Source organism: Coffea arabica, chromosome 2e, assembly GCF_036785885.1.
Source record: "Coffea arabica cultivar ET-39 chromosome 2e, Coffea Arabica ET-39 HiFi, whole genome shotgun sequence".
NCBI lineage: Eukaryota > Viridiplantae > Streptophyta > Magnoliopsida > Gentianales > Rubiaceae > Coffea > Coffea arabica.
In genome coordinates, this window is record NC_092313.1 from 6,717,987 (window position 1) to 6,744,412 (window position 26,426).

Consider the following 26,426-nt stretch of genomic DNA (forward strand, 5'->3'; position numbering starts at 1 on the left):
CCCGTCAATGATCAACACCGCTTTACCATTTTACATTACTACCTTCTGCCACTGGGGAAACTTTTGGTTCATCCCTCGACCAAGGTAGAAAGAGTCGATTACTAAAACCAGAAACTTTTCTCCTTCATTTTCTCCTCCTATATAACACAGGATAGGCTTATTTAGGGAAATCTATCCTGTTTGTCCTCCATATATAACGCCATGCATTTACATCTGAAGAGACAGACGGTACTAGTCACTAAATAATTTACTTACTATAATACTAGCACAATATATAAAACTCCCTGATTATCTTTCCCTCCCATCTCTTTCCCCACCCTAGAACCTTCTCCTTCAAATAACGTCCCCCGTTCCCTTCCCACTTTCTCAACCCTTTTCCATTTCTTGTTTGTCTTTAATTTCTTTAATTTTATTTGTCTGTTTTTCTTTCATGGCGTCGGCTTCACAAGCCAGTCTTTTACTCCAAAAGCAGCTCAGAGGTATGAATAATTATAAACCCTTTATGATTTTTTAATTTTCTTGAATTGAAATTTAATTGGCTTAAACGGTTTTGGTATTTCGTAAATATCAAATTTTTTTAACCAAGATCGCTGCCTTTTGCTTGCAGATCTCTGTAAAAACCCTGTGGATGGATTTTCAGCTGGTTTGGTTGATGAAGAGAACTTATTTGAATGGAGCGTTACAATTATTGGACCCCCTGATACTTTATAGTGAGTATTTCTCTTTGTTAGGTGCTTAGGGATTGGATTTCTGATCAATTGTTTTCGGTCAAAGTTTGTCTTCTGATGTCAGTCGTAGATTCGTTCCATTAACTGCTTTATTACCTCTTATGGAAGGATTTTGAGTTTTAATGGTGTGAAATTAGGGGAATTCTACTTGCTCATTTTCGTACAGAGTTTGTTTTACATTTTTTTATTGTTATTCTATCTTTGGGAAGGAAAGGGTAGAATCTTTGCCATTGCAAATAAAATTTCTCTTTATTGTTTTTCTCTTTTGTGGGCCTTTTTTTTTAGGGGGGGGGGGGGCGGTGGTTAGCTAGGCATGTTCAATCAGTGCGGATAGTTCTCTGATGCATTTGTTGCCAATTGTTGGTTTTTGGATTTTTTCCTTCTCACCAGGGCTTAGGTGCCAAAAGGGGTTGCCCATCAGGTCACACATACAACGCGTGTATTTAAGAAATTCAATTGTCCAGAATCGTTTCTTTTATTGTTTTCTTCTCCCTAAGGGTGAGGAGCAGGGTTTGGGAAGGAATTATTGATTGTGGGGTGGTATTCGTTTGCAAGTGCTTGCAGCATCCAATAAAAATGGATTTGCTATAGTAAAGTGGAAGGTCAGGCATTGTTGTCTTCCTCCAGTATGTGTCATGAATTGGACGTACAATAAGGTTTCCTGGTAAAGCTGCATCATATGATATATCTAGAGCTCATAGTGGTGATTGCCTCGTGCATTTAGAGCTAGACCTCTTCCAAAACCTAATACAGATATATCCATTGTGCAGTGTACCAATCATGCGGCATTGTTTTAGTTTTTAACAATGTTCATTTTTGGGGTTAATATATTTACTTGATTCTATTAATAGTAGCAGTTCTAAAGCTAAGAGAGCCACCACCCCACTGATCTGTTAATCCGTGAGGAGTACAATTTATTTACTTGTCTCTTATAGTATACTGTTTATTTGAGACTTTTGTACAAGGATTGAATGATTCCAGAATAAATTTTAATTAATTGGTTTGAGAAAAGGATCTGTTTTTGGCCTTCTGACAGTGAAATTTTTATGTGTAGTGAGGGAGGTTTTTTTAATGCTATCATGAGCTTTCCCCAGAACTATCCAAATAGTCCTCCTACAGTGAAGTTTACTTCAGAGATCTGGCACCCTAATGGTTTGTGTTCTTCATGCGCCTTGGACTCTTATTATTGGGTTTAAATGTTTCTTATTTTATGTTATAATGCAGATTTTTAATTTTATGATGAGCCTAAATTGCTGAAATTTTGAATGACCTCCAGTTTATACTGACGGCAAGGTTTGCATTTCAATTCTTCATCCTCCTGGTGATGACCCAAATGGATACGAGCTTGCTAGTGAACGCTGGTCACCTGTCCATACGGTATGGCTGCAGCCAGTCCTCGGGTCAATGTTCTTTCTATGATTTTATTAACTTTCAATGGATTTCCATGCTTACCTCCTTTTGCATTTTCTCATTGCATTATTTCTTTATCCTATTTCTTACCATGAAGTTATCTATAGAATAGAGGTACACGGATGGTAGATGCAGGAATTGAGTGTTGCGAGGTGCATTATCCATAGTGATGTGCATCACAGGGAGATATTCCTATTTACTGTAGATGGCTGAAAAATTTTGTTAAAATTACAACTGAAAATTATCATTTTTCTTAGGGTACAGTATGACAAACTTTGCAATCTTTTGGTTCAGCTTCCTTGTCTATCTCTTCCAGTCTTCAAGTTCTGGGACTCTATCTGCCTTCCTAAATCATCTACATACTGGTTCCTATTGTAGCTAACAAATTGGACAATGCATAACTCTTTTTTAGTCAACAAAATCCTTTGTTCACTTCTACTTTTCATTTTACTCATTGTTAAGGTTGCTAGTCTCTTTCACTTTTGATTTTTCTTACCTTTTTCTTTTTCATAAGTTAGGGGGACGTGGGGACAGGCAGACATGAACATTTCAAATTAAATATATCAACTTGAATTGCTTATTGATTTATTCTTACCAAAAGTTATTACTGAGTACCTTCACAGGCCCATCAGAAAAATGTACAGTTACAGCAAAAGTTCTGTGGTGCGAAGCTCTCTTTGATGTTAGGTTGTAAAAGTATGTGAATATTAGGGTGGTCATGCTAAATGATTGAATGTGATGCTGTTGTGCTCCTAATTTTGGTATGGTTGAGGATAGTTTGTGTAAAAATTGAGGTACTTTCACTGTGAAAATCATGTGATGGTATACTTTGGTGGCTGAAATTACTTGTCCTGATCCCAGTGACTGCGATGACAGGCTGGTGCTTCTCCGGCCATTCTGTTTAGGGAAAGAGTATTTGGTGGAGTTTTTCATGTGGTGGCTTAGTGTAAGATTTAAAAAGAAACCTGATTTTGGTGCTGGTATCAGACCCCAACTAAACCTCCTTTAGAAATCTATGCTTCGGAACTTTTACAGTTTTGTCCACAGGGACAAGAACAACTAAATACAAGGAGATATTGTACAGGGTTCTTGCTCTTTTTCTTTTTGTTTTGTGCATGCAGTTGAGAGTTACTGACTAGAGTGGTATTATTTGATAAGGTACATAGTTGAGAGAGATTCTTATCTATCTGTTTTCTCTAGATGGGAAAAAATGAGAAGGAAAATGATGAAAATTTGGTGCAAATTCTTAAGAAGCTTAAAATTGTAAACTTATTCTGTTTGTGGACTTTATCACTTGGCCACTTATATCAACGATCAAAATCTACGAGGGTGGGAATTAAGGTTCCCTTGGATGCCGGAAGCCTTCCCAGTTTATCACCTATGTTTGATCAGGGTGAAGAACCTATCCTTGTACATTTCTGCTTCGATCTGGAATTTCTTGTTTTCTTACGATTTTGTCAATTGTCAGCCAACGAAGTTTCATATATCATTGACATAGATCAAAATAAGTTACATGTTTAACTTAATTTTTCGAATAGAATATTGGCTTTGGAAGTTGATCAAAAGGACTCTTTCAGGTGGAGAGTATAGTGTTGAGCATCATATCAATGCTTTCAAGTCCTAATGACGAATCTCCAGCCAATGTTGAAGCTGCTGTAAGTATTTTGATGAAGTTAATTTTGGGGATATTATTATGTTCTTCCCTTCTCTTTTTTAGATATAAATCTTGGTCATTAGCTGGGAAAATTGCTTTTACGATGACGGAATTTTGTGAATATTTCTGAATGATGTCCATGGGCACTATTCCATCTAATTAATTGATCTCTGCAGAGGCATTACAAATATTCTCCCATAGAACAGTGGAAGCTTCTAATACCTCAACCCCCAAATTTTGCTTTGAGATTTAGGTGATTCAAAAAGACTAGTTTGCCTTGTGTTTGGATAATCTTGATTTTGCGTGCAGTTGTCTCCAACTATGAGGAGTCGAGAACAAAGTCTTTCATTTTTTCAAATCTTAGATTTGTATCAATAACAAAATGAATGGTATTGCTTGCTTGGCCTTGATTGACTTCCCTTTTTGATTTTGGTGATTTGACCTGCTTAGTTGTGCATTTGAAGGTGTTGAAGATCAACAGTATGATTTCTAGGTCATTCTTTTTTCAACCATTTTTCCTTTTGGAGATGATCTTTTGTAAGACATGGAGATTGAAGTGTTTGTGCTTGTTAATGTCATTCCTTGGTAATTGCTTCCCAATGATGAATAGGATGTCACTGTGTATACTGTTTCCTGACAAGGAAAGTAGCTCTTGTCACAGTTGAAATTTGTTGTTTGCAGAATCTTCTGACATCTTTGCCAGTATGAAATAAATTTTCTGTGTTTGGGCTGCTTTTGATGGAACTAATATCTTATCCCTTTTCTCCTGTTGCCAAATGCAGAAAGAATGGAGAGATAATAGGGAGGGCTTCAAGAAAAAAGTTAGCCGATGTGTTAGAAGATCTCAAGAAGAAATGATGTGAACTCCTGTAAATGTTGCAGACTGGTCCAGCTCTTTTTCTGATGAAAAAGGATGTTTCTCTGAGAAAGTGGCTTCAAATCAGGCTTGTATGTGTAGAATTGCTAAAATGGCGTCCAAGATTTATCTTTTCTGTATTTTAGATGATTACTTTTTCCTTTTCATGTTAACCTAAACTTCATTCCATTGATTTGGTAGTGAAACTTCTAAAAACAAGGTCTAACTTGGATTATCAATTTCTAGATCCCAGGTCTCCATGTACCTTGCAGAATTTTTTTTTTTTTTTTCAATTGATTGAACCAATCAAACAGTTAAATCATCCATTGCTTGTACGTTTTTGCCTTACTTTAGAGCCTTGCTTCAGGATACTCTATGATCACCACAAGACCAGACTCAGCTGCGAAGAGCAGTGGATATTTGATTCATCATCTAATTGAACTTCTCTTTGCAGGATTCAGTAGTTGAGGAGGACTTAATTTATGTATAATCTATACTCCTCCATTTGGCCGGAGTGGACTAACATGGAAAATGGAAAGCCTGTGCTATTCACACAGATCATATTGAGGTTTTGTACTAACTTTAGCAGGAATGACATTCTTGTAGTTGGTTGGCTTTGAAAAGAATTTCTAGTGATTGATAGAAAAAGCAACCTGAAATAAATTAGTACGCGAGATTTTTTTAGAAAAAGCAACCAGAAAAGCGGAGCAGGCCCAACTCTTTTAGGAGTGCCTTAGCAGGGGATAATAGACGCCTAAAGAAAGCACTTTACTGAAACTTCTTTCTTTTGTTTGATCCAACTAGAATGCTTCTCTTTGTCAAAATACAAGCAAGCACAGATAACAATTGGCAAACAAATCGACATGCCCTAATGGGCATGCTTCAATATGACTTCCCAAAGTAACAAAGAACGTGTGGAGTTGATTTAAAAGGTGCGCATTGTTTCTGAATTATTGATTTGCTGCCTAAATTGATTCTGCTTTTTCCGACTTGTCATTAATCATGCATCATTGGATCATAGCATGATCATTTACGAGAACAACTAAAGATGGGAACTAACTTAAAACTCTTCTCATTCGAGCTGATTATCAAGTGAAATATAAGATGCAAATCGGGGGTTCAAGCCCCTACACTTGCATTAAAGTTCAAAGAATGTATAATAGTAGTGTATTTTTTTGGTCTGAAATCCTTTCTCTCTAATCCCATTTGACCCAATGAGGCCCCTCCGTAATATAGGTCGGATAGAAGTAATTCTTGAACCCTCTCCTAATATAGAAGTAACTCTGGAGTAACGATCAATCAACTCAACAGTCAACAGAGTTTAATGTTTCAATTTCTTGTACAAGTCCTTCTAGAAGGGTCACCAACCTAAGAAAAGGTCGGCCATGGCATTAAGCAATCCAGAATCCAACGGCGTCAACGCTCAACGGGAAGGAGACCAGTTTCGTTTGCTTGTGCTGTAGTGTTAAATTTCAAGCGCTTCTTGGAACCACTTGTGCTACTTTTTGATTACACATTGGCTGTGTTAATATGACAGCACTAAACGAAATTGGGCCTCTTTCTCACTTTGTTGAATTGTGAAATCAATCATACCACGTTGAATTAATCCTTGGCAAAATATTCAGGGGTTGTTTGGTAATTTTGGTGTAATTTTTTTTTAAATTTATGCTTTTTTCTCTAAACGGCACAAAAATGGCTGTTCTGGCTGCTCAAAAAAGGTAGAGAGTAAATTGCTAGATTTGTAACATGATAATACAAATCAATCAATCTTATCTATAAATAATACCACCTTGGGATATCGAATTGGGTAACCGATTTCTCTAATTTCCAATAACTCACTGGCTTCTTTCTTCGTTACTTTCTTTTTCTTTCTATACTAATTTATTGACTCAAGTGTCAAGATCTAGTATTATTGGCCCAATTATGGATGATATTTGAATTGCTACGAATGTTACTAATATCAACTGGGTTCTCAGAAAATCAAATAAGGTATCTCATGAATTAGCATGATTTTTTTCACACAATCAAATTGACATCATGTCATATAAAATAAATTCAAATTTTAAAATTCAAATCATATATATGTAGCATACAGATAATAGATTTTGGAAAACAATTGGTGGGCAAGTTCATTAATAAAATTTTTTCTCTTTTCTTATAAAAAAAAAAAAAAAAAAAAGCGTCAAAGTTATCAGAGAATAGATTTTTTCAATTGTGCTGTCCTAGGAGTGGACCGGTTCTTTCAATAATTTTTACTTTGTCGTGTGACGCGACGTTTTGTGTCTCTACCCCGAACACAAGTCACGATTGTAAGTCGTGTGCAATTCACAATTCTAGGATGTAAAAATTATCACAAAGCTATATAACACGATTCTTCTACTTCGTCACTTTAAAGCCGAAGAATAATCAACGAAAACAAATTCGAAGCAGCACGGCTCCTTCCAAACATAACCGTCACAATTTTCCCATTTTCACTTCTACTAACGAATCAGGAAAACAAATGCAAAAGAAAAGGACCGGAGTTATCTTGAGAGTGAAACACGTAAGGAGGTCTACTCGAGCTTTACCTAATTGGCTTTGTCTTCTTGTCAAAAGAAAAGTCAACATAGGACATAAGATTCACTGCCTTTCCTAACTCCAGTTTGGCAGTAGTATTTATCTTCTATTAATAAAATAAGGATGAAAGCGCTGCTAATTTAAACCAAACTCTTAAACAGACTCCAGTGTTAATTCTGCTCGATTATGTTTAGACGGCAATCAGTCACTATTGGGCTTAATTACATAAAAAAATGTACAGTCCTACAACAGTATAAGTACTGTAGTAACTTTTATCTTTATTTATGGCACCATCCATGACAACAGAAGCGAACGCGTGAAGATACCCACATCTTTCTTTCTTCTTCTTTCTTTTTTTATTTTATTTTTAAACTCTGTTCTGATGTGAAAAAATGTTTGAAACTTGAAAGCGGCAGGAGTCCCAAATTAGTAATATAGAGTTGTCCAGTTGTTAAAAGAGGGCAGTATTCCCCTGCCATAACACCCAATGTGAAAAACTGGAAAGGAAAAAAAAAAAAGTGAAAACCCCCCACCACCTTTCTCCTTTCTCTCTTCCCCTCACTTGGTCTCTCTCTCTCTCTCTCTCGCTGGCTGGCTGGCTGGCTAGCTGGCTGCTGTTTACTGTATACCAGTCCCTCACTCTTTCTTGCTTTTCCTTTCTTTCCTTTTCACACTTTCCCTCTCCTTTCCTCTGCATCCTCTCACCAGTCGCCCCGCCCCCCGCCGTCTCTCTCTCTCATGGAATTCATGTTATGATGCCTCGTGAACCCGTCTCTCCAACTCAATTTCACCTCCACAGAACCCATTTTCCCTGACTAATTAAAAACCCCACTCTTCCAACTTTCTGCATTCGTACCGTACCTGATACGTACTACTACTCCTAAATACTGGTGACTGTAAGTCTTTTCACACCCATTATTCCTCTATCATGATCCTTCTTTACTCTTCTTTCCACCTGAACATTACCTTTATTCTTCGCGATATATGATCATGAGGTCGCCTCAGCGCCAGCCTCAGCCTCTGCCTGAAGACCGACTCCGAAACGGCGGAATTGAGACGCCGTCGCCGCGCCCCAGAATCCAGACTCATTTTCACTCCACCGTCTCGGAGCAGAAGCTCCGCCGCTTTAACATTTTGATCCTGATCTTCCGGTTCGCCTCCCTGTGCTTCTCCCTCGCCGCTGCCATTTTTATGTTCTCCACTTCTCGGGTCTCGAATTCGCCCAGCTGGTACGACTTCGACGCCTTTCGATTCGTCGCGATTGCCAACGCCATCGTCGCACTCTATTCGCTGTTCGAAGTCGGAGCTTCCGTTTGGGAAATCTCCGGCGGGACCACTCTCTTTCCTGAGGTTTTACAGGTCTGGTTCGACTTCGCCCACGACCAGGTGCTTTTCCACTCCCCCACAATCTAGTAGTAGTAGTGATATTATTAATTTTACCATTTCCATTAATTTATTCCGCTATGAATACGATTAGAAATAGAATTCTGCTTTTCCTCCTTATATTTAACATCTCGAGGCTGATACGCCGTCGTTTTATTTTCGGCTAAGGTATTCTCGTATATGCTGGTGTCGGCGAACTCAGCGGGGACGGAGCTGGCACGATCTTTGAAGGACCGGGACGCCACGTGTACGGACAACAATGCGTTTTGCATACAATCGGACATATCTATAGCCCTAGGATTCGCCGGATTTTTGTTCCTGGGCTTGTCTTCGTTGCTTTCGGGGTTCCGACTCGTCAGTTTCATAGTCAACGGCTCTCGTTTTCATTTCTAGAGGAGCGGGATTAATTGTTAGCGTATAATTTTTCCGCATGGTGTGGAGTGGTGAACCCAATTACAAGTTTGAGGGTGAATCCAATTTACTGCTGCTCTCATCTTTGGCGTTGGTGGACGTGGTATTGTGCATATGAGAGTCCTCCATTCTTCATGATTTTATCCCTAAAAAAAATATAGTCAAATCCTACTCAGTTAGTTAGTTGTATATTGTACCATTGATAGGATGATATGTCGAAGGATTAGAGGTGTGACCAAACCTAATATTTCGTTTTCTCTGAATATAAAACGTGGTGGATTGTTGTACCGATTCATGATTTATGTGCCATATCTCTCTTCAATTCCTCCTTTTGTAATCTTGTCTACACCATTCATATATGTGAAGCAGACTTTTTTTTGGTATGTTGAGAACTGCGTAAAGTTCACACGGGCATAAAATATTGCTGTCACCCTGCATCTCGCTTCAAACAAAAAGTTGTCTATTTCACAGGGGAAGTATAAAGAAAAGAAAGAGAAGGCAGCAGCAATTAGTCTGTAATTCCTTGAAACAAGTCTGCCGCATAGAATGTAGACAATCCTGGTAATAGGCCCTATTGCGGCACGGGTTAGTAATTTCATATTCAATAATGACTTTTCAAGACTTGTGGATTTGACCATGCAATCAAATGGCGAGCCGCCGATCCACTTACAAGAAATACTAACGGGGTGATAATTTAATAGAAAAAAATAGGGAAATTTGTCAAATTGGTCCCTAACATTTTCACAAAATACTTTTTTAGTCCCTAACATTTAAAATCAGTCAGAATAGTTCCTAACATATAAATTATGAGCCAATTTGGTCCTAATGCTCGTATTTGCTCTTTTTTCCAGCTAAAAATAGTACACCGGCGTAATTTCAAGGGCAAAATCGAAAAAATTCGTTAATCCATAATTGTGCATCCCTCAAACTCTTCCACCACTTCTTCAATTGATTCTCACCCTTTTGTTGATGCTCTCCAAAGGCTTTGTGGGTTTAAGAAGGTGCAGAGAATTATTTGCCAAATAAGAAGATAAAAATGAGTTCTTTGTTGAAATTGATATCGAATTCAGAGATTTCCAAACTGAAAAGGGTCTTCTTCTCAATAACCATAGCTGCCTGAGAGAACCCATGTTGCTGATTCCTTGGTTAAGAGGAGCAAGGACGGATGATTTTACGAAGTCAGAAGCAGAAGAAGAGATTGGTTCAATGGCTGAATAGAGACGGAGGAATATGGGCTCCGTTCAAGCAAAGATAGCCTGTGGACTTGCCAAAATGCTTCAACAGCTTTCTTACCAAATTTGAGCAATCAATATGAGGGAACTGCAGATATTGGTACAAAGTATTGTGGAAGAAGATGATTATGCATTGGAAGCCGCTGATTGTGACAGATGCAGGCTCTGTCTTGTTTGAAAGAATTGAAGCTGAAGCTTTCTAACCCACAAAGCCTTTTGCTTAATTTTCCACCTTCTGGACAACTCATGATTGACCCTGTTGTCATAGCCTCTAGCCAGGCTAGTAGATTTCCCATTAATCTTCTGTTCGAGATTGAAACTTTTTCTTGGTGGCTTTGATATTTCTTGAAACTTCTTTTTGGTGTCTTTGATATTTCTATCTTTTCATTCAATTTTTCTTGTTAATTCTCCATCCTAGTAGCAGTAGGTTGAGAATCAATTGAAGAAGCGGTGGAAGAGTTTGAGGACTGCAAAATTATGGATTAACGAATTTTTCCGATTTTGCCCTTGAAATTACGCCGGTGTTCTATTTTTAGCCGGAAAAAAGAGCAAATACGAGCATTAGAACCAAACTGGCTCATAATTTATATGTTAGGAACTATTCTGGCTGATTTTAAATGTTACGGACTAAAAAAGTATTTTGTGAAAATGTTAGGGACTAATTTGGCAAATTTCCCAAAAAAATATGCAGTTCAGTTCCTAAATATTCAGTTATTGTGCGATTTTAGTCCTTAAAATTTTAGTAAAAATAAATTTAGCACTCAATACTTAGCATATGTGCAGTTTAGTCCCTAACGTTTTCGCAAGAGTAAATCTAGTTGTCAATGTATCCAATTTGAAGCAGATTTAGGACATTTGAAATTTTTTTTTCAATTACTGATAGAATTTAGTCACGTCTGATAATATTTTAGTTAAATTAAATTTTGAAATAAAGAGGCAAAATAGTAATTAACTTTAAGCAACAAGGAATAACAACTCATGTGCTAACTAATTAACTAGTAAAAAGTAGGAAAATTTTAATCTGAAAACTTAAAACTAGACGGAGCAACCTGTTCATTGATCCAAAATTTATTTTCATTCTCTATCCCTATTGCCCCCAAGCAAAAAAATTTATGTATATACATAATTTTTTTTTTATATAAATTAACAAATTTTCTTTCTTTATTAGTTAATTGATTACTTGCGTGATGGTTATTCTTATTGTTCAAAATTACTCACTATTTGGCTTCTTATTTAAGAAATTTAGAGTGTGTTTGGATAGTAGATTATTTGGGATAATTTTTTGAAAAATATATTGTAACAGTTTGTTGATGTGATATATGTGAGATAAAAATGTGGTTGAAAAAAATGTGTTAATGATGTAATTAGATAAATTTTTACAAATAAGTAACTATCGAGAATTCAACAAACATCCAAAATCCAGAAAATAAGTAACTATCCAAAATCCAGAAAATGTGTTAATGATGCAACTGTGTGAGATAAATTTTTATAAATAAGTAACTATCCAAAATTCAACAAGCATGCGACTTCACACAGTTGATTTCGTCAATATTTAGAAAAATCTTTTCAATTGCTTTAAGTGTGCTTCAAATTGAAAACATTAGGGACTAATTTTGTTTTCGATGAAACTTTAAGGATTAAAATTGTACCAACTACCAAATATAGCGGACTAAAGTTTATTTTTGTCGAACCTTCAGAAATCAAAATTGCCCGAGTGGGAAATATTCAAAACCAAACTACACTCCCTAATTTAATTGACCAATAGGTTAGGGTGGACTGAAACTGCGCGGACGAGCGCCACATCCTGGTGGTGTGCCACCAGTCAAGCCTTCTTTTCCTCATGTTAACGGGTCAATTGATCAGAAAACTTGGCTGGCTCAACAACGCAATCATTTAATCGAAGTCTACGATCAAGTCTTCGCGACCTTTTTGTCTTAACGCAAAATTGGGTCTTTAATTTGCGACATTGACTCCGTCCACAGTTTGTTGCTAGAAGAAATAGACTGGGGGGAAGGAGGTAAAACTTAAAAGGATTTAGGGCTTTTATAATTATCAGTGGTAATTATACAATACAATGTAAACAGTGATATGACAAAAGTGGATCTTAAAATAACTAATACAGACACTAAAATAGCAACCCTTATATGACAACCAAATACAACTGCACTGACATAAATGGAGTTATGCAATAATTGTGTGAGATTACTACTGCATTGACACAAAGCGGAAAGAGGGGTACTTACTGATGATTTTTTTTTTTTTTTTTGTATTTTCTCCTCTATCCTGAAATAATATGAATCTCTCCCAAAAAAATGGGAAAAAAAACTCACATGTACAGGCTCAATAAAATCTCTAATGATGACCAATAGCCTCTTCTTTGTTTTGGTTGTTGTATTATGTTTGTTCTTTTCTCTCTCTCTCTCTATATATATATATTGTTGTTTATGGAGAAACTTTGAACCTTACAAATAAGAAGTAAAAAAGAGAGTAGAAAAAAAGAAAAGAAAAGAGGAGAGATTAAAAAATCGAACGGAGAAGTAGTTGAGTTGAGTTGGATATTGTTGAAGGCCCAGTCCCATGGTCATATGGCATTGGGCCACTGAAACCGTTGATGAAAGCATATTTCAAGTAATTCTTGTTTCAGGCTTCGACTAAAACAAAAAAGCCTACGACGGACTGGGCAGCCGAATATTGGCTAGTCGCTTCAGACTGGGAGGTGCAAATCACGTGTTTCATTCCCTCCATTAACTGTCCCTTTCTGTTCCATTCCCACTACGTTTCTCGTGTCTTCCTCCAAAGTTTCAATGTAGCACCACTAAACTTCGACCCAATTCCGGCCGTCTTTCAAATCATCCACATCCAAAAGTCCAAAACCCTCTCCCCACCGACCTACCCTTTTTCCTCTCCCATACCCAACTCAAAACATTTCCAGTACTCTTTTAAAGCCTTTTCATACCATCACCGGTCCAAGAAAACCTACGGATTTTATTTTATTTTTGTACAATTATCCTTTAATTGCGGTTGCTATGATTTAATACTCTCGATCAAAGGCCGAACTTGTTCTTGTTGCACGTGAGAGCTTGTTCTCGTTCCAGGTAAGTTTACTTCCCATGTTCTCGGCTCATTGTTCTAATTCTCTTCCCTAGGATATTAGAACAGAAAGTTCTTTTTTTTTTTGTGCATAATTTTTTCCCTTCTTAAGTTTGGTTTGATGACGACAGTTGTTTTTATGTATAGAATATATTTGTGTGGTTTTGTTTCCATTTAAATATATTATAATTTGATTAATTTTGCCTCAGTAGGGGATTCTTTTAATTTTAACTTATTTAAGATAATCTTTTGATAGGGCTAATAAATCATATGTTATCTCCTACCTTGATATGCTCTTTTTCCTGTATAAACGCAATTCAGCTAAAAGCTATACAATTTGCTATTACGATTGTTTGGAAATTGATATGCTAATTGGCATGTTGTTTGTTGGTTGAAGGGTAGCTAAAGGACCTGCTTAAATCACATCATGGGAGACTCTTTACGGGCATCTAATTCGGATAGAATTCTTGAAGCGAGGAGGGCTATATGTAGTAAAAAGCAATCAATAACTTACTCAGCTTTTGCAGCCTCAAAAGTGTTGTCACAGAAGGCTTTGAAATGCATAACTTCGGTGAAACAGCAGATACAGGGCAGTGGGGTTGCTGGTGATATAATGGTGTTTTTAGTAACTACTGCTGCATTAGAGGTTGTGAGAAGGTTTTCAAAAGCCAAGTGTCCCTTTGTTTGGCGTGCTCTTCAGGCATTGCAGATCCTGTGTTATCCGCCATTTAAGTGGCTACAAAGGTGGCAACCTTTTAAGGGATTAGTTAAACATTCAAAGGTTGGTTTGCTGCAGTTGCTGTTACTTGATTTTTTTGATAATGAATTGCCTGGATGGTTGGACCCTATTTACACATGGTAGTTTATGATCCTTGGTATAGGCTTGGTGTTTTGTACATTTTCACCAGCTTCAACTGCATTCACTTCTGTTCTAAACGTATTTATTTATTTGTTATGGGCATCATTTACTACACGCTTGAAGACAAAGAAAGAAGGGATAAAAGAAAGCATTTAACTAGTTTGACTTGACAAGTTTCTTTACTGATTTCTTTTAATAAGAAGCTACATGTCTCATCCATATAGGCTCATGTCATATTCCTTTTGTCCTCGCCCGTAGCATACTGGAGAAAATTAAAGAAACAAATATCAATTTTTAACTACCAGCAATGGCAGATCAGTCGTCAATCTGAAATTGTTATACCTGAACAAAGACTTGATTCAATGCAGTCTATAGAATTTCCTGTGGCTTTTTTTTCCTACATTTATGTTATTTACTTTTTGTTTCAATTTTTATCTAGAATTTCTATTGATAGTAATGCTGTGTTTTTTCTGCTAGAAATTGTCCAGGCCAATGTTAGTTCTCTCAATTTCAACACTTTTCTCTGATCAACCTGGATATTCAACAGAATCCTTAAATGACAGTAATGAAATTCAAGATGCATCTTCCCAAATGCCAAGGCCAGACACTAGGTAACTTTAGATGCACTTTTTGGCATGATTGAAGTCTAACTTAATTGTGAACTTTGCTGATGTTTATGACAAAAATTTTGATATGTTGAAAGGCATTAATAGTACTCCCTTCTTTGTTGTTAATGCCATTTTTTTTCGATTTTGTTATGTCCCTGAAGAATTGTCGCTTATCCAATATGGCAATCTTTGTTTTCTCTAATTTCCCGTTCCTACCCTGCATTTTCCTTTGGAGTTGGCCGGGCCTCTATGTTTGCTATTAACATGTGTAGAAGATTCAAACTTGCCACAGCTGCGCGTGAAATATATACTAATGTTTGTTTCACAAATTATCAACCGTGTTCTGATGGAGAAACATTACATCAGTCATTGGATGTGAACAAGTAATGATGATAGGCAATTGTTGATATATGTCTGCCAATGAAAGTGGCTACAAGAGGAAAGCTAGAGTCATTTAGTCCCAATCTTTTTCCTGTGCATAAAAACACATACTCCTGAAAACAATTGAAAGATTGGAAAGTGAATTGGCCAAATTGTAATGGTCGAAATGAGTTATTCAGTTGTTCATCTTGTGCTTTTACCAAGTTTTTGGTCTTCTGAATCCTGTTTGAATGATCGTTTAATCCAATTTATTGAAGACATCTGACTGTAATGCAACTAAATTTAGACAGTATGGATCTGGACTTCCTTTAAGGTAGAGTATGAACATATTATTGTGTCGAACGCTGTGGGGTTACTAGTTGTTGGATTGCTCAGGTAGGTCCACCTTTGGCTCCAGAGTATCAGTAGGCTTATCTTCCCTATATGGCATGATGCAACATGGGATGAGACATCTTTGGGATGCCATTATATTAGTGAACTTGTCGTATATTGTGATTCTCTTATGTTTGCTACAGAATGACTTATCTTCCTCTAACTAACAGCCTTTCCAGTTTATTGGCTAATTATAAAGTTTGTGACTAGTTCCTCAGCAGAGTGGTTGCTAGAACTCCGCAGGGAGCTGAGAAAGCATGGCATGGAAGTACCTGAAAGGTATGGTTACATTATGTTTGGCTATTCTCCTTAATAAAGTACAAGGATATTATTTTATGCTTTACTAACTAGTGTTTATATGCCTTAGGGCTCTGAATGATTTTGATTTAATCACATATCTCATGATTTTGATTTTATGCCTTAGTGTGCATAATGTTCTGGCTTGATTCTGTTAAGTAAGGTTATGCAATTGATTATTCATTTACCTCAGTTTTCATGCATAATTCATTGGAAAATGTGTCTGAACAGGCTTGGGGATGATGAACTCCATAGATATTATGCTGCTGTAAATGGTGATTTTTCAAAGTTGGTTTCATCAGTCAAGAAGACAATTGATTGGAGGCAGAGTTATAAGCTCTTTCCACCCCACGAACTTGAGGCTTTTTCTCATTTGGTCTTTTGGCATGGACACGATTCGGAGCGGCGACCCTGCCTCATCATTCGCCTTGGACTTGCTTGCTCCAATCTGCAATCTGATGACAGGCCACTTTTCATTAAAGCAGTTGGTATGTGTTTCATGTTTGCTGAATGCTGATGAAATTTGTTCAAAGTTGAGAATGATCTTTGGTCATTGAATTGTTAATTTTATCATAGCTTCATATTGCCTCAAAATTCTTCAGATGCAGTTCTTCTTTTCATAAATTAACATTTTTTGAGATAATTTTATTTCTGTATACATGTTATTGTAGTTATAAATGTTAAATGTACAGAGTTTCCATTTATATTTTGGAAGCAAATGTATTGCTGGTTTTAGAAAATGTTGGCCATTGTGTGTCTGTTTGCATTTAGCCAGTTCATATAATATGGGTTTCCTGGATGCTGTTTCTGAAATGTTTTCATTGTCTCAGTATGTAATGTTGGTGGGTGTATCATTTTTGTATTTTTGTTAACAACAATTAGATGTTCTACCAAACGTTCAGTTTCCCAGATAGAGCATGGTGTTTTGAACTTGGTTACTGTGGATCAACCTCAGATTATGGTTTTGATGGACTGTGAGGGGCTTTCTCCATTTGGATTTCCTATACACATGATGAGATCATGTGCTACACTTCTGCAAGATCATTACCCTAACCGGCTCGGCAGTTTGATAATAATAAGGCTTCCCCAACTTGCTCGAGTAATCACACAGGCACTATTCCAAGTAAGTGGTTATAAGCTTGAAGAAATGAAATCTCCTCTCATGTTTGGTGGCCATTGTATAATTATTTTGAATGTCGAGCTCTTAGAAGGACCTGATTCATATGAACTATCCTGAAAAACACTTAGTTGACATTACCAACTCTCAGAGTTGATAAGATTTGAAGATTTGGAATTTTTACATTAAGAAGAACCTCTTTCAGTTTTGAACCTATTGGATTGTACTTTTTAACTTTCTTGCATATGATCATTTAGTGTATGGAAGTAACCAAAGGGGATTACCTTCAACGTCAAACATACTTCTTTGGGTACTTGAAGAAGTTGTCGCTGTTGTTTCTAACATCATGACCATTTGTAAGAGGTTTATATCTCCATTGAATGTAGCTTGTCTGTAGTTTCTTTTTGTTCATTTCTCATAAATAAAGAGTAATTTAGGCCAATATGTTATGCCTTACTTTACATGGTCTATATTTCTCTTCCGCTTTCAATGGCTGTCCTCCTGAATTTGAGTGGTCAATTGCCTTTTAAAAACGATGACTTGTAATGCATAGATAAGCAGAAAGCCAGTTAGGCCATTTGCTCATGTCTTATGCTTTGTTTATCTATGCATCGTGTTGTCTATGCTGCATTGCACTGGGTTATATTTCTTTTTGCTAATGTAAATAAAGTGTTCCTGATGTGGAATATGCTCTGTGCAGGTTCTGAAACCAGCCACACAGCGCAAAGTAAGAACTGTAGGAGGGAACTATCAGGAGATTCTCTGCCAATGCCTTCGGCCAATTCCCTCTTTTCTTGGTGGTAATTGCTCATGCTCAAGATGTTCAGACCTGCGCAGAGTGCAGGATAGAGATGAAGACAGTGCTTTGATGCCGCCAGAAGCAGAACTTGTAGCTAATAGTTCTCTAGATATGCATCTTCCCACTCCCACCGATACCACTGAGGACGGGAACCAGTTGAAAAGGACTGTCATCATGGTTCTGCTGATGTTGTTGATGCTTATTCTTGTAATTGTCGAGAAACTTTATCCGGAAAAGCTTTCACTTTTGTACCAACAAATGACAAAATAAATAAGTTTATGATGTAATTTACAATTTGTGCTAGTTTGTGCGGATTCAGTATGATGCATTCTTGGAGCTCCGATATCTTTTTTGCACGGTGAGGATTCATGATTCTTTGGTTTTAGTTCCACTTCTGCTCGAGCAGATGTTTGAAATTGAGAATGTGCTGGAAAGTAAAAGTGGCAAATTTTCATTGTTCTAGCAAAATTGCTGAGTTCTTGTTGCTCAATTGTCACGAAAGATTGGAGTACACGGTAAGTTCGCGTCTTGCATGCATCGTCTCCAGGATTTGCTGGGTTTTTTATTTTGGGCTTGTCTTCGCAGCTTTTGGGTTCCTCGACCCGTCAGTTTCATCGTCAATGGCTCAGCATCTCTAGAAATTGTACTTTTTTCGAACTCTATTTTGCCTGATCGAGTCTGAGAGGCTGTGGTCTGAATATCCTAGTATTGTCTGTGTCCCTGATTACAGGTTTGAGGTTGGATCACATTACTCGTCTGTTACGTGCTTCAGGCTAGTACTGTTCGCTTTTGCAATCTTTGTTCACACTGTTCAAGCACAATTATCTGTTGCTGAGTGGGGAGATTACCGTATTGTAATTTCTTAGAAAAAAGTGTGCCAGATAGAATGGGGACAATACTACTGGTAAATAGACCTATTACGGGATACTTAAATTTCCTTTTAAATGCTTTTAGTTATCTTTTTTATCTAAAGCTGAGAAACTCAGACTTTTGAATTAATAAACCTAAATTCCCAAACAACCTTCAAAAGCCGGCAACTTTTGAAGGCGTCCAGGGGACTTATTAACCCAGAAACCCAACCCCCCCATTACGATGTGGGATAGGAAACCCCACAGGGTGTCCCGCTGCTAAGAAGTAAAGACTCCCCAGACTCCCCGAGAAAGAGTTTCCTGTCTTTTTTATCTAAAGCTGAGAAACTCAGACTTTTGAATTAATAAACCTAAATCCCCAAACAACCTTCAAAAGCCGGCAACTTTTGAAGGCGTCCAGGGGACTAAATGCTTTTAGTTATCAAAGACTCGAATACTTGATCGTGATCAATTCACTTGTACGAAATACTAACGAGGAGATGGCAACTGAATTGAACAACCGGTGGGACTGCAACTGCAAGGCCGAACCCATCATTATGGTCTGGTTACCATCAATCAGGCCGTCCTTTGTCTCATGTTAGCTGGTCAATTGATAAAAAACATGGCAGGCAAAATGCAATCATTGAATGGAAGTCCAGAATCAAGCTGCACTACCTTTTTCTCAGACCACGAAATTGGAACTCTGAGGGTCAATCACAAATAATTCCTTTAAGCTCCGGTGAAATTTACAATTGAATGTGCAAATTAAAAGATTTGAATTTTATCAGAGAATAATTTTTTTTTGAACTCTTGGATAAAATAAATTAGAGAACTAGTATTTTTTTTTGCCCATAAGTGTCATGCATATAATTATTTTAAGTGGGTAGGTCCTCAAATTTGCAAAAAAATGAAAATAAAATAAAATCAAAGAAGAGAAATATGTCTTGTATGGAATCGAGGAAGTAAAATATGTATTGAGTTGTGAAATTCACCTTTTTGGTAAGTAGGAGGTTTTGTTTTGGACCAGGACCAACTTACAAATCCTCTCACTAGCACCTAACCCAACCATAACCTTCCTCTTGCACCTACATAAGACGGCGAGCTTTCTTAATAGAGCTGTAGAAGGAAGGTCTCTTTCAACTGAGTTGGACCTACTCTCGGCCTTTCGGTACCCGGGGATTTGGGCCATTATAACTTTTAGGGAGGACAATTCCAAGTAATTCTTGTTTCAGGCCAACCCAAAACCAACGCCTACTATTCACCATGGGCAGTAGAAACGAAACCGGTGGATTCGTAAACCCCCAAATCCAATACACGGTCAAGAAGAGAGGAGGTGGGAGGGCGGGCGTGCAAATCACGTGTTCCATTCCCTCCACTTTCTTAAATCTGTAAAAGAGTCAAACTTGCCACAGCCGTGGGTGAAATGTATACTAATAATGTTTGTTTCACAAATTATCAGCCGTGTTCTGATGGATTGACATTGGGTCAATCATTGGATCAGAATTGGGCCTCTCCAGTCGTGATGATATGCAACTGCTGATAATATGTTTGCCAGTGAAAGTGGCTACAATTGGAAAGCTAGACTGATTTGACACAATGCAAGTTCATAAAAGTAGACCATTCGTAATTAATTAATTCGTTATACAACTGAAGTGTTTTATTGAAAGTAAAAAACTAAAAATGTAATTACCTTTGATGCTAGGTAATCTAAACGATTCAGGGACTCGTTTGGAACACTAATGCTTGATATTGATTCTCTGCCCTGGAGTAATTTGATAAGAATACTAAGAGCCTAAAAAAAACACAGGAGAAAAATGAAAGAAAGAAGCAACAAATAAGCAATCACCTTAAGTCCCATAGCATCACTCTATTACCAGATGAAGTGTACATCATCTGGTCAAACGAATTCAGGTAGAAGCTTGTTACGATGTTAGGGTGGGGGTAGTTCCTGATTACCTATTAATTCAATAAATACTACCCAATTAAGATCAGAATGTTCAAATGACTATTTTGCCACTAGAAGTTTGAAGTCTTTTTCTCGGGATTGCAATCCTGTTCTTTTCATACTAGTGCCGCACGACTATTATCATCTGAAATCAACCCAAACTAACATGTTATCCTGACTAATCTGGATTAACAATTATTTCCCTTAGTTTCAGCTTGAACAACCAAAATATGAGTAATGACTCGTGGAGATTGCTCGTAAACATTCTCTCTCAGATTTAGGCATGAAAATGGATTCCACATCATAAGACAAAAGAATCGGAAAAAAACCAGAATAGGCAATTCACTGGAACCCTTACAATGCAAATATAAACGAACAGGAACAATATTAAGATATTGATTCATCGAAGTCATCCACAACTAGAAACAAACGTTCGCAATATCCTTCCCATTGATCAAATAAATGGCAGTCAAGTCATCAAACATAGACGACAACAACGAAACACCCCAAACAAAATTCCTTTGTTCTGCAACATCAGGCAATAACAACGTCGGCAACATTTTTTTTTATTGTTATTTTGATATTAAGTAGGTGAAGTCATTTGGACAAGTAATCTAGGAAATACCTGGAAATCAGCGGTACTGAGTTCATATACACTGTCACCAACCGCCGCGAACAAGCGACTTCCATCAGCAGAAAAGCGCAATGCATACACTTTCTGGTTATGAACAATTTTAATTGACTCAATACGGAGTAAGAACAACGACTTTCTATGCAGAATTGAGCGTTTCAATATTAAGTAACGACGTACACAGAAGGAAGAGCAAAATAATTGACACATACCTGCCTCCAGCTTTTTTTCCGGCTTTTTTTTCAGTTTTTTACTAATCATGTTTGTTTGTCTCACTCAGTTGCTTGATGAACACTCACCATGAGGTAAGATGCGAACAGATTGGATGTAATGTAACGAAGCTTTTTTAAAAAAAAAAAACTTTTGAAACATCAAATCAAATCAGCATTAAATCTAATGAGTAATTTTGCTTTTGTTTTAGCTTAGAAGCATAAACTCAATATGTATAATGAGCAGTTGAATCTGAATATCTACTTCATTCATTCATTCAATACGAGTAAGAACAACGAGTCCAGAAGAATTCAGCATTTCAATATTAAGTAATGACGCACCGTTCCAAAAGGCTCAGACGTAATTCGGGATTCGCCGGAAGCAGAGTCATAGATGCCAATAATGCCTGCCATGCAGCCGAAGCCAAGAATATCCATCCTACTTTCAAGTTTCAACTCAACAGTTTTTTGCTCTCTCTCAGTGTTCTTTCTTTCTTGAGCATCAAGGCTGCATGCATTATATAGTGGATTTGTTAAGCCTGAAAGATCACATGTTTCTAGGGACTTCAGAAGCAAACAAAGGCGGGAGATGATGGATGCTTTGCTGGGTGCCTTCCACGCTGAAGGATGCTGGGTCCACTCAATCCATTGTGGCTCCCACCGGCAAGACAAAGAAACGTTTAGACACTTTAGACGCCAATGGGTAAAAAAATATAATAAAAAAAAAGTGGGTAAAACCAATAATATATATTTTTAGACAATAAATTTTTGGGCACATAAAAACACCTCTTCTGTTTGTGTGAAGGAGTTCAAGTCTCAGCAGGAGAAATTAAAAGGAACTGGAATACATGAACATTATTGGACGTACACTCGGAACTTTAAGAAACGAAGGGCAGCCGGCCAAATTATATGTAAAAAAAATATATATATATATCAATTATGTGGAGTGAAATTTGATGGCGAAGCACAACTGATTTGCTCGGTTAAATGTCGGTTTAACCAATATTTTCTTCTCGTCAATCCTCTTTCTACCCAGTAACGCCCACCATTTTAATCTTTCAGCGGCTAATTTGACTAGTCTGCAATTCATTCATTCAGTTGTTGTTGTTTTTTTTTTTTTTGGGAGTTGAAGATTAATTGCAACAAAAAAAAATCAAAATTAGTATTTAACCGAAGAAGCCAAAGAAGTACTAGTTGTATATAATGCCAAAGAGGTTATTATAGATAAAAGGAAAAATCGTTCAAAATGATCCCTACATTTTATTAAATAAATTTTTTCGTTCTTCACTTTTAAAATATTAATTTTACGTCCCTTCCAAATTCAAATCAATAAAATTTTGTTTCAACCTAAGTTTTTGACCATTTTTTAATCTGAAATTATGACATAATCACATTTAATCATCTTTCATGTATAAAAGGACCAGTTCTCACTTGTTTAGAGGTAGAAATGAATATGAATCATATTAGATAATACATTTATAGAGAAAAAAATGAATATAGTTTGGATCAAATTTCATTTTTTATAGGAAAATTTAAATATGGATCGGATCACTTGTTTAATTACAAATGGTATCTAATTTTTCTTGCTAATAAAAAATGATCAAGTGTGAGTCACGTGATGAATTCAGAGTAAAAAATGATCAAAAATTTAAATTAAGACTAAATTTTACTGATTTAAATTTAAAAGGGTCATAAAGTTAATATTTTAAAAATGAAAGATAAAAAAATTTATTTTTAAAAATCTGAACGACGTTTTAAATAATTATTCCTAGATAAAATATTGAAGTACTACTATTAATCGTCATAAAACTGGCATGGTTATTGGTTAATCGACCCGGTAAAGTGTTTGCGGACGAAACACTCCAGCCAAGGTGGCAGCGGGCGACGCATCTAAGATAAAAATGAATGGTGTATATAGTAACACTTATGGCTATTTATAGAAGATAACTTCATACAAGTTGAATGTGAATTTTAAACTTTACCAAAATAAAAAAAATTAAATTTTACACATGTCACGTGCATCTAATCGTTAGGTTATAAATTGCATCTATTTTATAATATTTTTTTAAAAATTATTCTAAATAATATCCTATCCAAACACACTCATGAAGACTAATATACTAGTATTACTTCTTTTGCGTCGCAAATGAAAGAAGTGAAGGAAGAAAGCACTGGTAATCATTAATCAAGCGAGTAAAAGAGTGTCGAATGGAAGTGATACATTGATCGAACGAGCCACAATCCTTAGACCCAGTGCCATGGCCAGTTGAAAGGATCACTTCAATATTACAAAACAATTAATATGTTCTTCGAACTGTTTATTTCTTCAAACTGGTAGGAAAAAGAATTTAATAATACCATGCAATGAGAGCAACAATAAGACTCGAATATACTGCTAATTCATAAAACATGTCCCGCACACCAAATGCTAAACAAGCCAATGAAAAGCAATGAGCGCTTGATTTATTAATAGGGCATTGTTAATACCACTTAATATCTTTTATAGTTTTTACAAAGAAGAAAATAGAGCATCATAAAGAAAAAAAAATGAAGTGGTTTTTCAGACAAAATTTGTTGAAAACAAGAAAATTTATTTTCCTACAAGAAATAAATGGTGCAGTTTTTCCTCTTCGAAAAAAAAAATTATAGCATCTACCAACTCTCATGATAGTCAACCAACTTTCTCCATAACGTATCTGAGTCAACTCGTCATATTTCTTATGAGAAAAAAAAAAAAAAAAAAGAGATGAGCAAAGGGAGGTTTATTCTTACAACCTTCTCTAATTCAGTTGTAATTACTAGTTTATTGATTTTTTTTCAAAAATATAATTGACTAAGTAAAAATTGTGCAACAAGCTACAAAAAGAAATGGAATTTTTTTTTTAAAAAAAAGGTTAAAAGCATTATTTAACGTGAACTCATAAGTCTTGAAACATTATTCAACGTGTACTCATTTACAAACTAACAAGTCATGTCTCTCAAACTAGTTTCTTTCCGGGGATCATTTTGCATCAATAGAAATTTTGAAAAAAAAAATATTCAAACATTTATATAAGCAAATGGAAGAAGGAACATCTTATAACAACACAAGAAAGCATTAATCAATATATAAACATGGTTAACCTTATTTAAATGTAAACATAAGACAACCTTTCTTCTATTTTCTGTGTGTGGATTATGATTTGCAAATTCTATCATAAATAGAAGTAACACGAGATCAACGAACGAAGTCCCCTAATTCGCTTAGCAATACTAGTGTTTAAGAAAATCTCTATATGAGTAGTCTAAGATCCGTGTACGAATTTTGGATGCGAGACTTTAGAAGCTTCCAAAGTCGTGAGGCTAAACTAAGGTAAATAATAATCCTACTATATATATATATATATGATTTTCTTTTTTTCGAGGGATGACTATGTGTATATATATATATATAAAAGGGACCCAGTGTTACGGAGACCTACTACGTATATGATTCATTCAGTATTAAAAGAAGGAGATTTGAGTCGGATAGTTACAGGGAGGGAGGGATTAGTCATTAGTTAGGCTTCTGTCCCAAGGTTTTAACAAAACAGAAGGAGAGGCAAAGGCAGCAGTGTTGGAAAGAAGAATTCGCAAAACTGGAATCTGGAGGACTCTGTGACTCGCATAAATTATATCCATTGACGGATCGATGCGTATATGAACTTCTTCGTCTTCTCAGCATAAAGTCAAATTACAGCTCGTAATTTTTTATTCTGGCAGGGAAAATAGGTACACTTTTAAATTCTTTCCCCCTTTCCATTAATTCATTCATGGTTATATTTCTGAATCTGAAAATTCTACCCTCACGATCCCTATTTTGTCGTGCTGTGCTCTCTGGTCAATCGTTGCTGTTGTTTGGATAAGAATTTATTTGGATGATTTATTTGATCCAGTTACTGTAGTACTTTTTGTGATGTGATGTATGTGAGATAAAAAGGTGATTGGGAATTGTGTGTATGATGTAAGCAAAACAAAATCTGAAATAAATCTTGCAAATTTTCTTTGTCCAAACAAACCTTGCAGTGGCGGAGCCAGAAAAAATTTTCAGTAGGGGCAAAAATAACTCTAAAATTTTTTACCTACTATTTTTCTAGTTTTTTTAAGAAAAAAAATATCACCAACAAGTACAAATGATGCATATATTCCATGAAAAACATAAAAAGACAAACTCAAAATTATTAATGTAATAATAATTTTATTTCAAAAAGCAAACTAAACCATTTACAATTGTTGATGATGAGTTTTCATTTTTTGATAACAATTTACAACTTTTTCGTTTTAAATTTCACGATGTATATTTTTCTCAATAAAAGTAATTAAACAATTATTCATCCAAGTGTCTTCCATTCTATTTCGTAACCAATTTTTCACTATATTCATAATTGAAAAACTTTTTTAACGGTAGCTGTAGCAACAGATAAAATTAAAGGCAATTTTAGGAGCACATAAATCAATGAATACACAAAATTCTGGGGGCACATTCAAAATTATATCAAATTTTTATGTGTATTATTGAAATTTAAGGGCCCCCAGTGTAAATCCGCCCCTGTTTTCTTGGCCTTTTTTTTTTGGTTTGTTTAGTTATTGTAATAATTTTTCACTATGATTGTGTATGTGTAATAGCTTCTGATCAAAAGTTTGACATTGTATAGTCGGACTAGATAATCTATAAATTGTCGTAGGATAGAAATTCAGCCGTTTGATCGAACAATCTATACTAAAACTGAATCTTGGTCAACATATCTGCATGTCCCTTTATTAACTGACAGACTGACTCACATAAATAGAGTCTACCGTGAGGTAGGTAGGTGTACATAAATAATAGAGATTGATTGCAAACCTAAAATCCTATATATATACCTATCTGCTTAATTGTTAAGATTAGATGCTTTGACTATTATTCGAAAGGTCGTCAAATTTTAATATTTAGGATATTTTTTTGCATTATCTAATGTATATTTTGTCTACAAATTTCAAATTATATGACGGAGAAAAGGAAGGAATTTTTTTTATTATAGA

The 26,426-nt window shown here is 36.0% G+C and overlaps 3 protein-coding genes across 4 annotated transcripts; all 3 read left to right on the forward strand.

Annotated features, from left to right (window-relative positions):
• The first annotated feature begins 223 nt into the window (after positions 1-223).
• LOC113730512 (ubiquitin-conjugating enzyme E2 7-like) lies at positions 224-4,970 on the forward strand. The gene is made up of 6 exons (XM_027255223.2): positions 224-479; positions 608-710; positions 1,783-1,880; positions 2,005-2,105; positions 3,716-3,793; positions 4,575-4,970. Exons 1-6 carry the CDS (start codon positions 431-433, stop codon positions 4,653-4,655), a joined length of 510 nt encoding a protein of 169 aa, XP_027111024.1. The 5' UTR covers positions 224-430; the 3' UTR covers positions 4,656-4,970.
• A 2,744-nt stretch (positions 4,971-7,714) lies between these two features.
• LOC113730513 (CASP-like protein 4C2) lies at positions 7,715-9,293 on the forward strand. Its single transcript, XM_027255224.2, has 2 exons — positions 7,715-8,590; positions 8,756-9,293. Exons 1-2 carry the CDS (start codon positions 8,189-8,191, stop codon positions 8,978-8,980), a joined length of 627 nt encoding a protein of 208 aa, XP_027111025.1. The 5' UTR covers positions 7,715-8,188; the 3' UTR covers positions 8,981-9,293.
• Positions 9,294-12,935: 3,642 nt separating this feature from the next.
• On the forward strand, positions 12,936-18,056 carry LOC113730514 (uncharacterized). Of its 2 annotated transcripts, none has more exons than XM_027255227.2 (7): positions 12,936-13,325; positions 13,723-14,101; positions 14,657-14,790; positions 15,751-15,819; positions 16,069-16,325; positions 16,740-16,960; positions 17,655-18,056. In XM_027255227.2, exons 2-7 carry the CDS (start codon positions 13,748-13,750, stop codon positions 18,021-18,023), a joined length of 1,404 nt encoding a protein of 467 aa, XP_027111028.1. In that variant the 5' UTR covers positions 12,936-13,325; positions 13,723-13,747; the 3' UTR covers positions 18,024-18,056. The 2 variants fall into 2 exon arrangements, with proteins under 2 accessions (XP_027111028.1, XP_027111027.1); XM_027255226.2 differs by having other exon boundaries at positions 12,937-13,325; positions 13,718-14,101.
• Positions 18,057-26,426: the final 8,370 nt, after the last annotated feature.

Coding starts and splice junctions, on each gene's coding strand:
- LOC113730512 (XM_027255223.2), top strand. CDS start 431: ATGGCGTCGGCTTCACAAGCCAGTCTTTTACTCCAAAAGCAGCTCAGA. Junction 711..1,782: donor GGACCCCCTGATACTTTATA/GTGAGTATTTCT, acceptor TTTTATGTGTAG/TGAGGGAGGTTTTTTTAATG. Junction 3,794..4,574: donor CAGCCAATGTTGAAGCTGCT/GTAAGTATTTTG, acceptor TGCCAAATGCAG/AAAGAATGGAGAGATAATAG.
- LOC113730513 (XM_027255224.2), top strand. CDS start 8,189: ATGATCATGAGGTCGCCTCAGCGCCAGCCTCAGCCTCTGCCTGAAGAC. Junction 8,591..8,755: donor TCGACTTCGCCCACGACCAG/GTGCTTTTCCAC, acceptor TTTTCGGCTAAG/GTATTCTCGTATATGCTGGT.
- LOC113730514 (XM_027255227.2), top strand. CDS start 13,748: ATGGGAGACTCTTTACGGGCATCTAATTCGGATAGAATTCTTGAAGCG. Junction 14,102..14,656: donor GATTAGTTAAACATTCAAAG/GTTGGTTTGCTG, acceptor TTTTTCTGCTAG/AAATTGTCCAGGCCAATGTT. Junction 16,961..17,654: donor TCACACAGGCACTATTCCAA/GTAAGTGGTTAT, acceptor TGCTCTGTGCAG/GTTCTGAAACCAGCCACACA.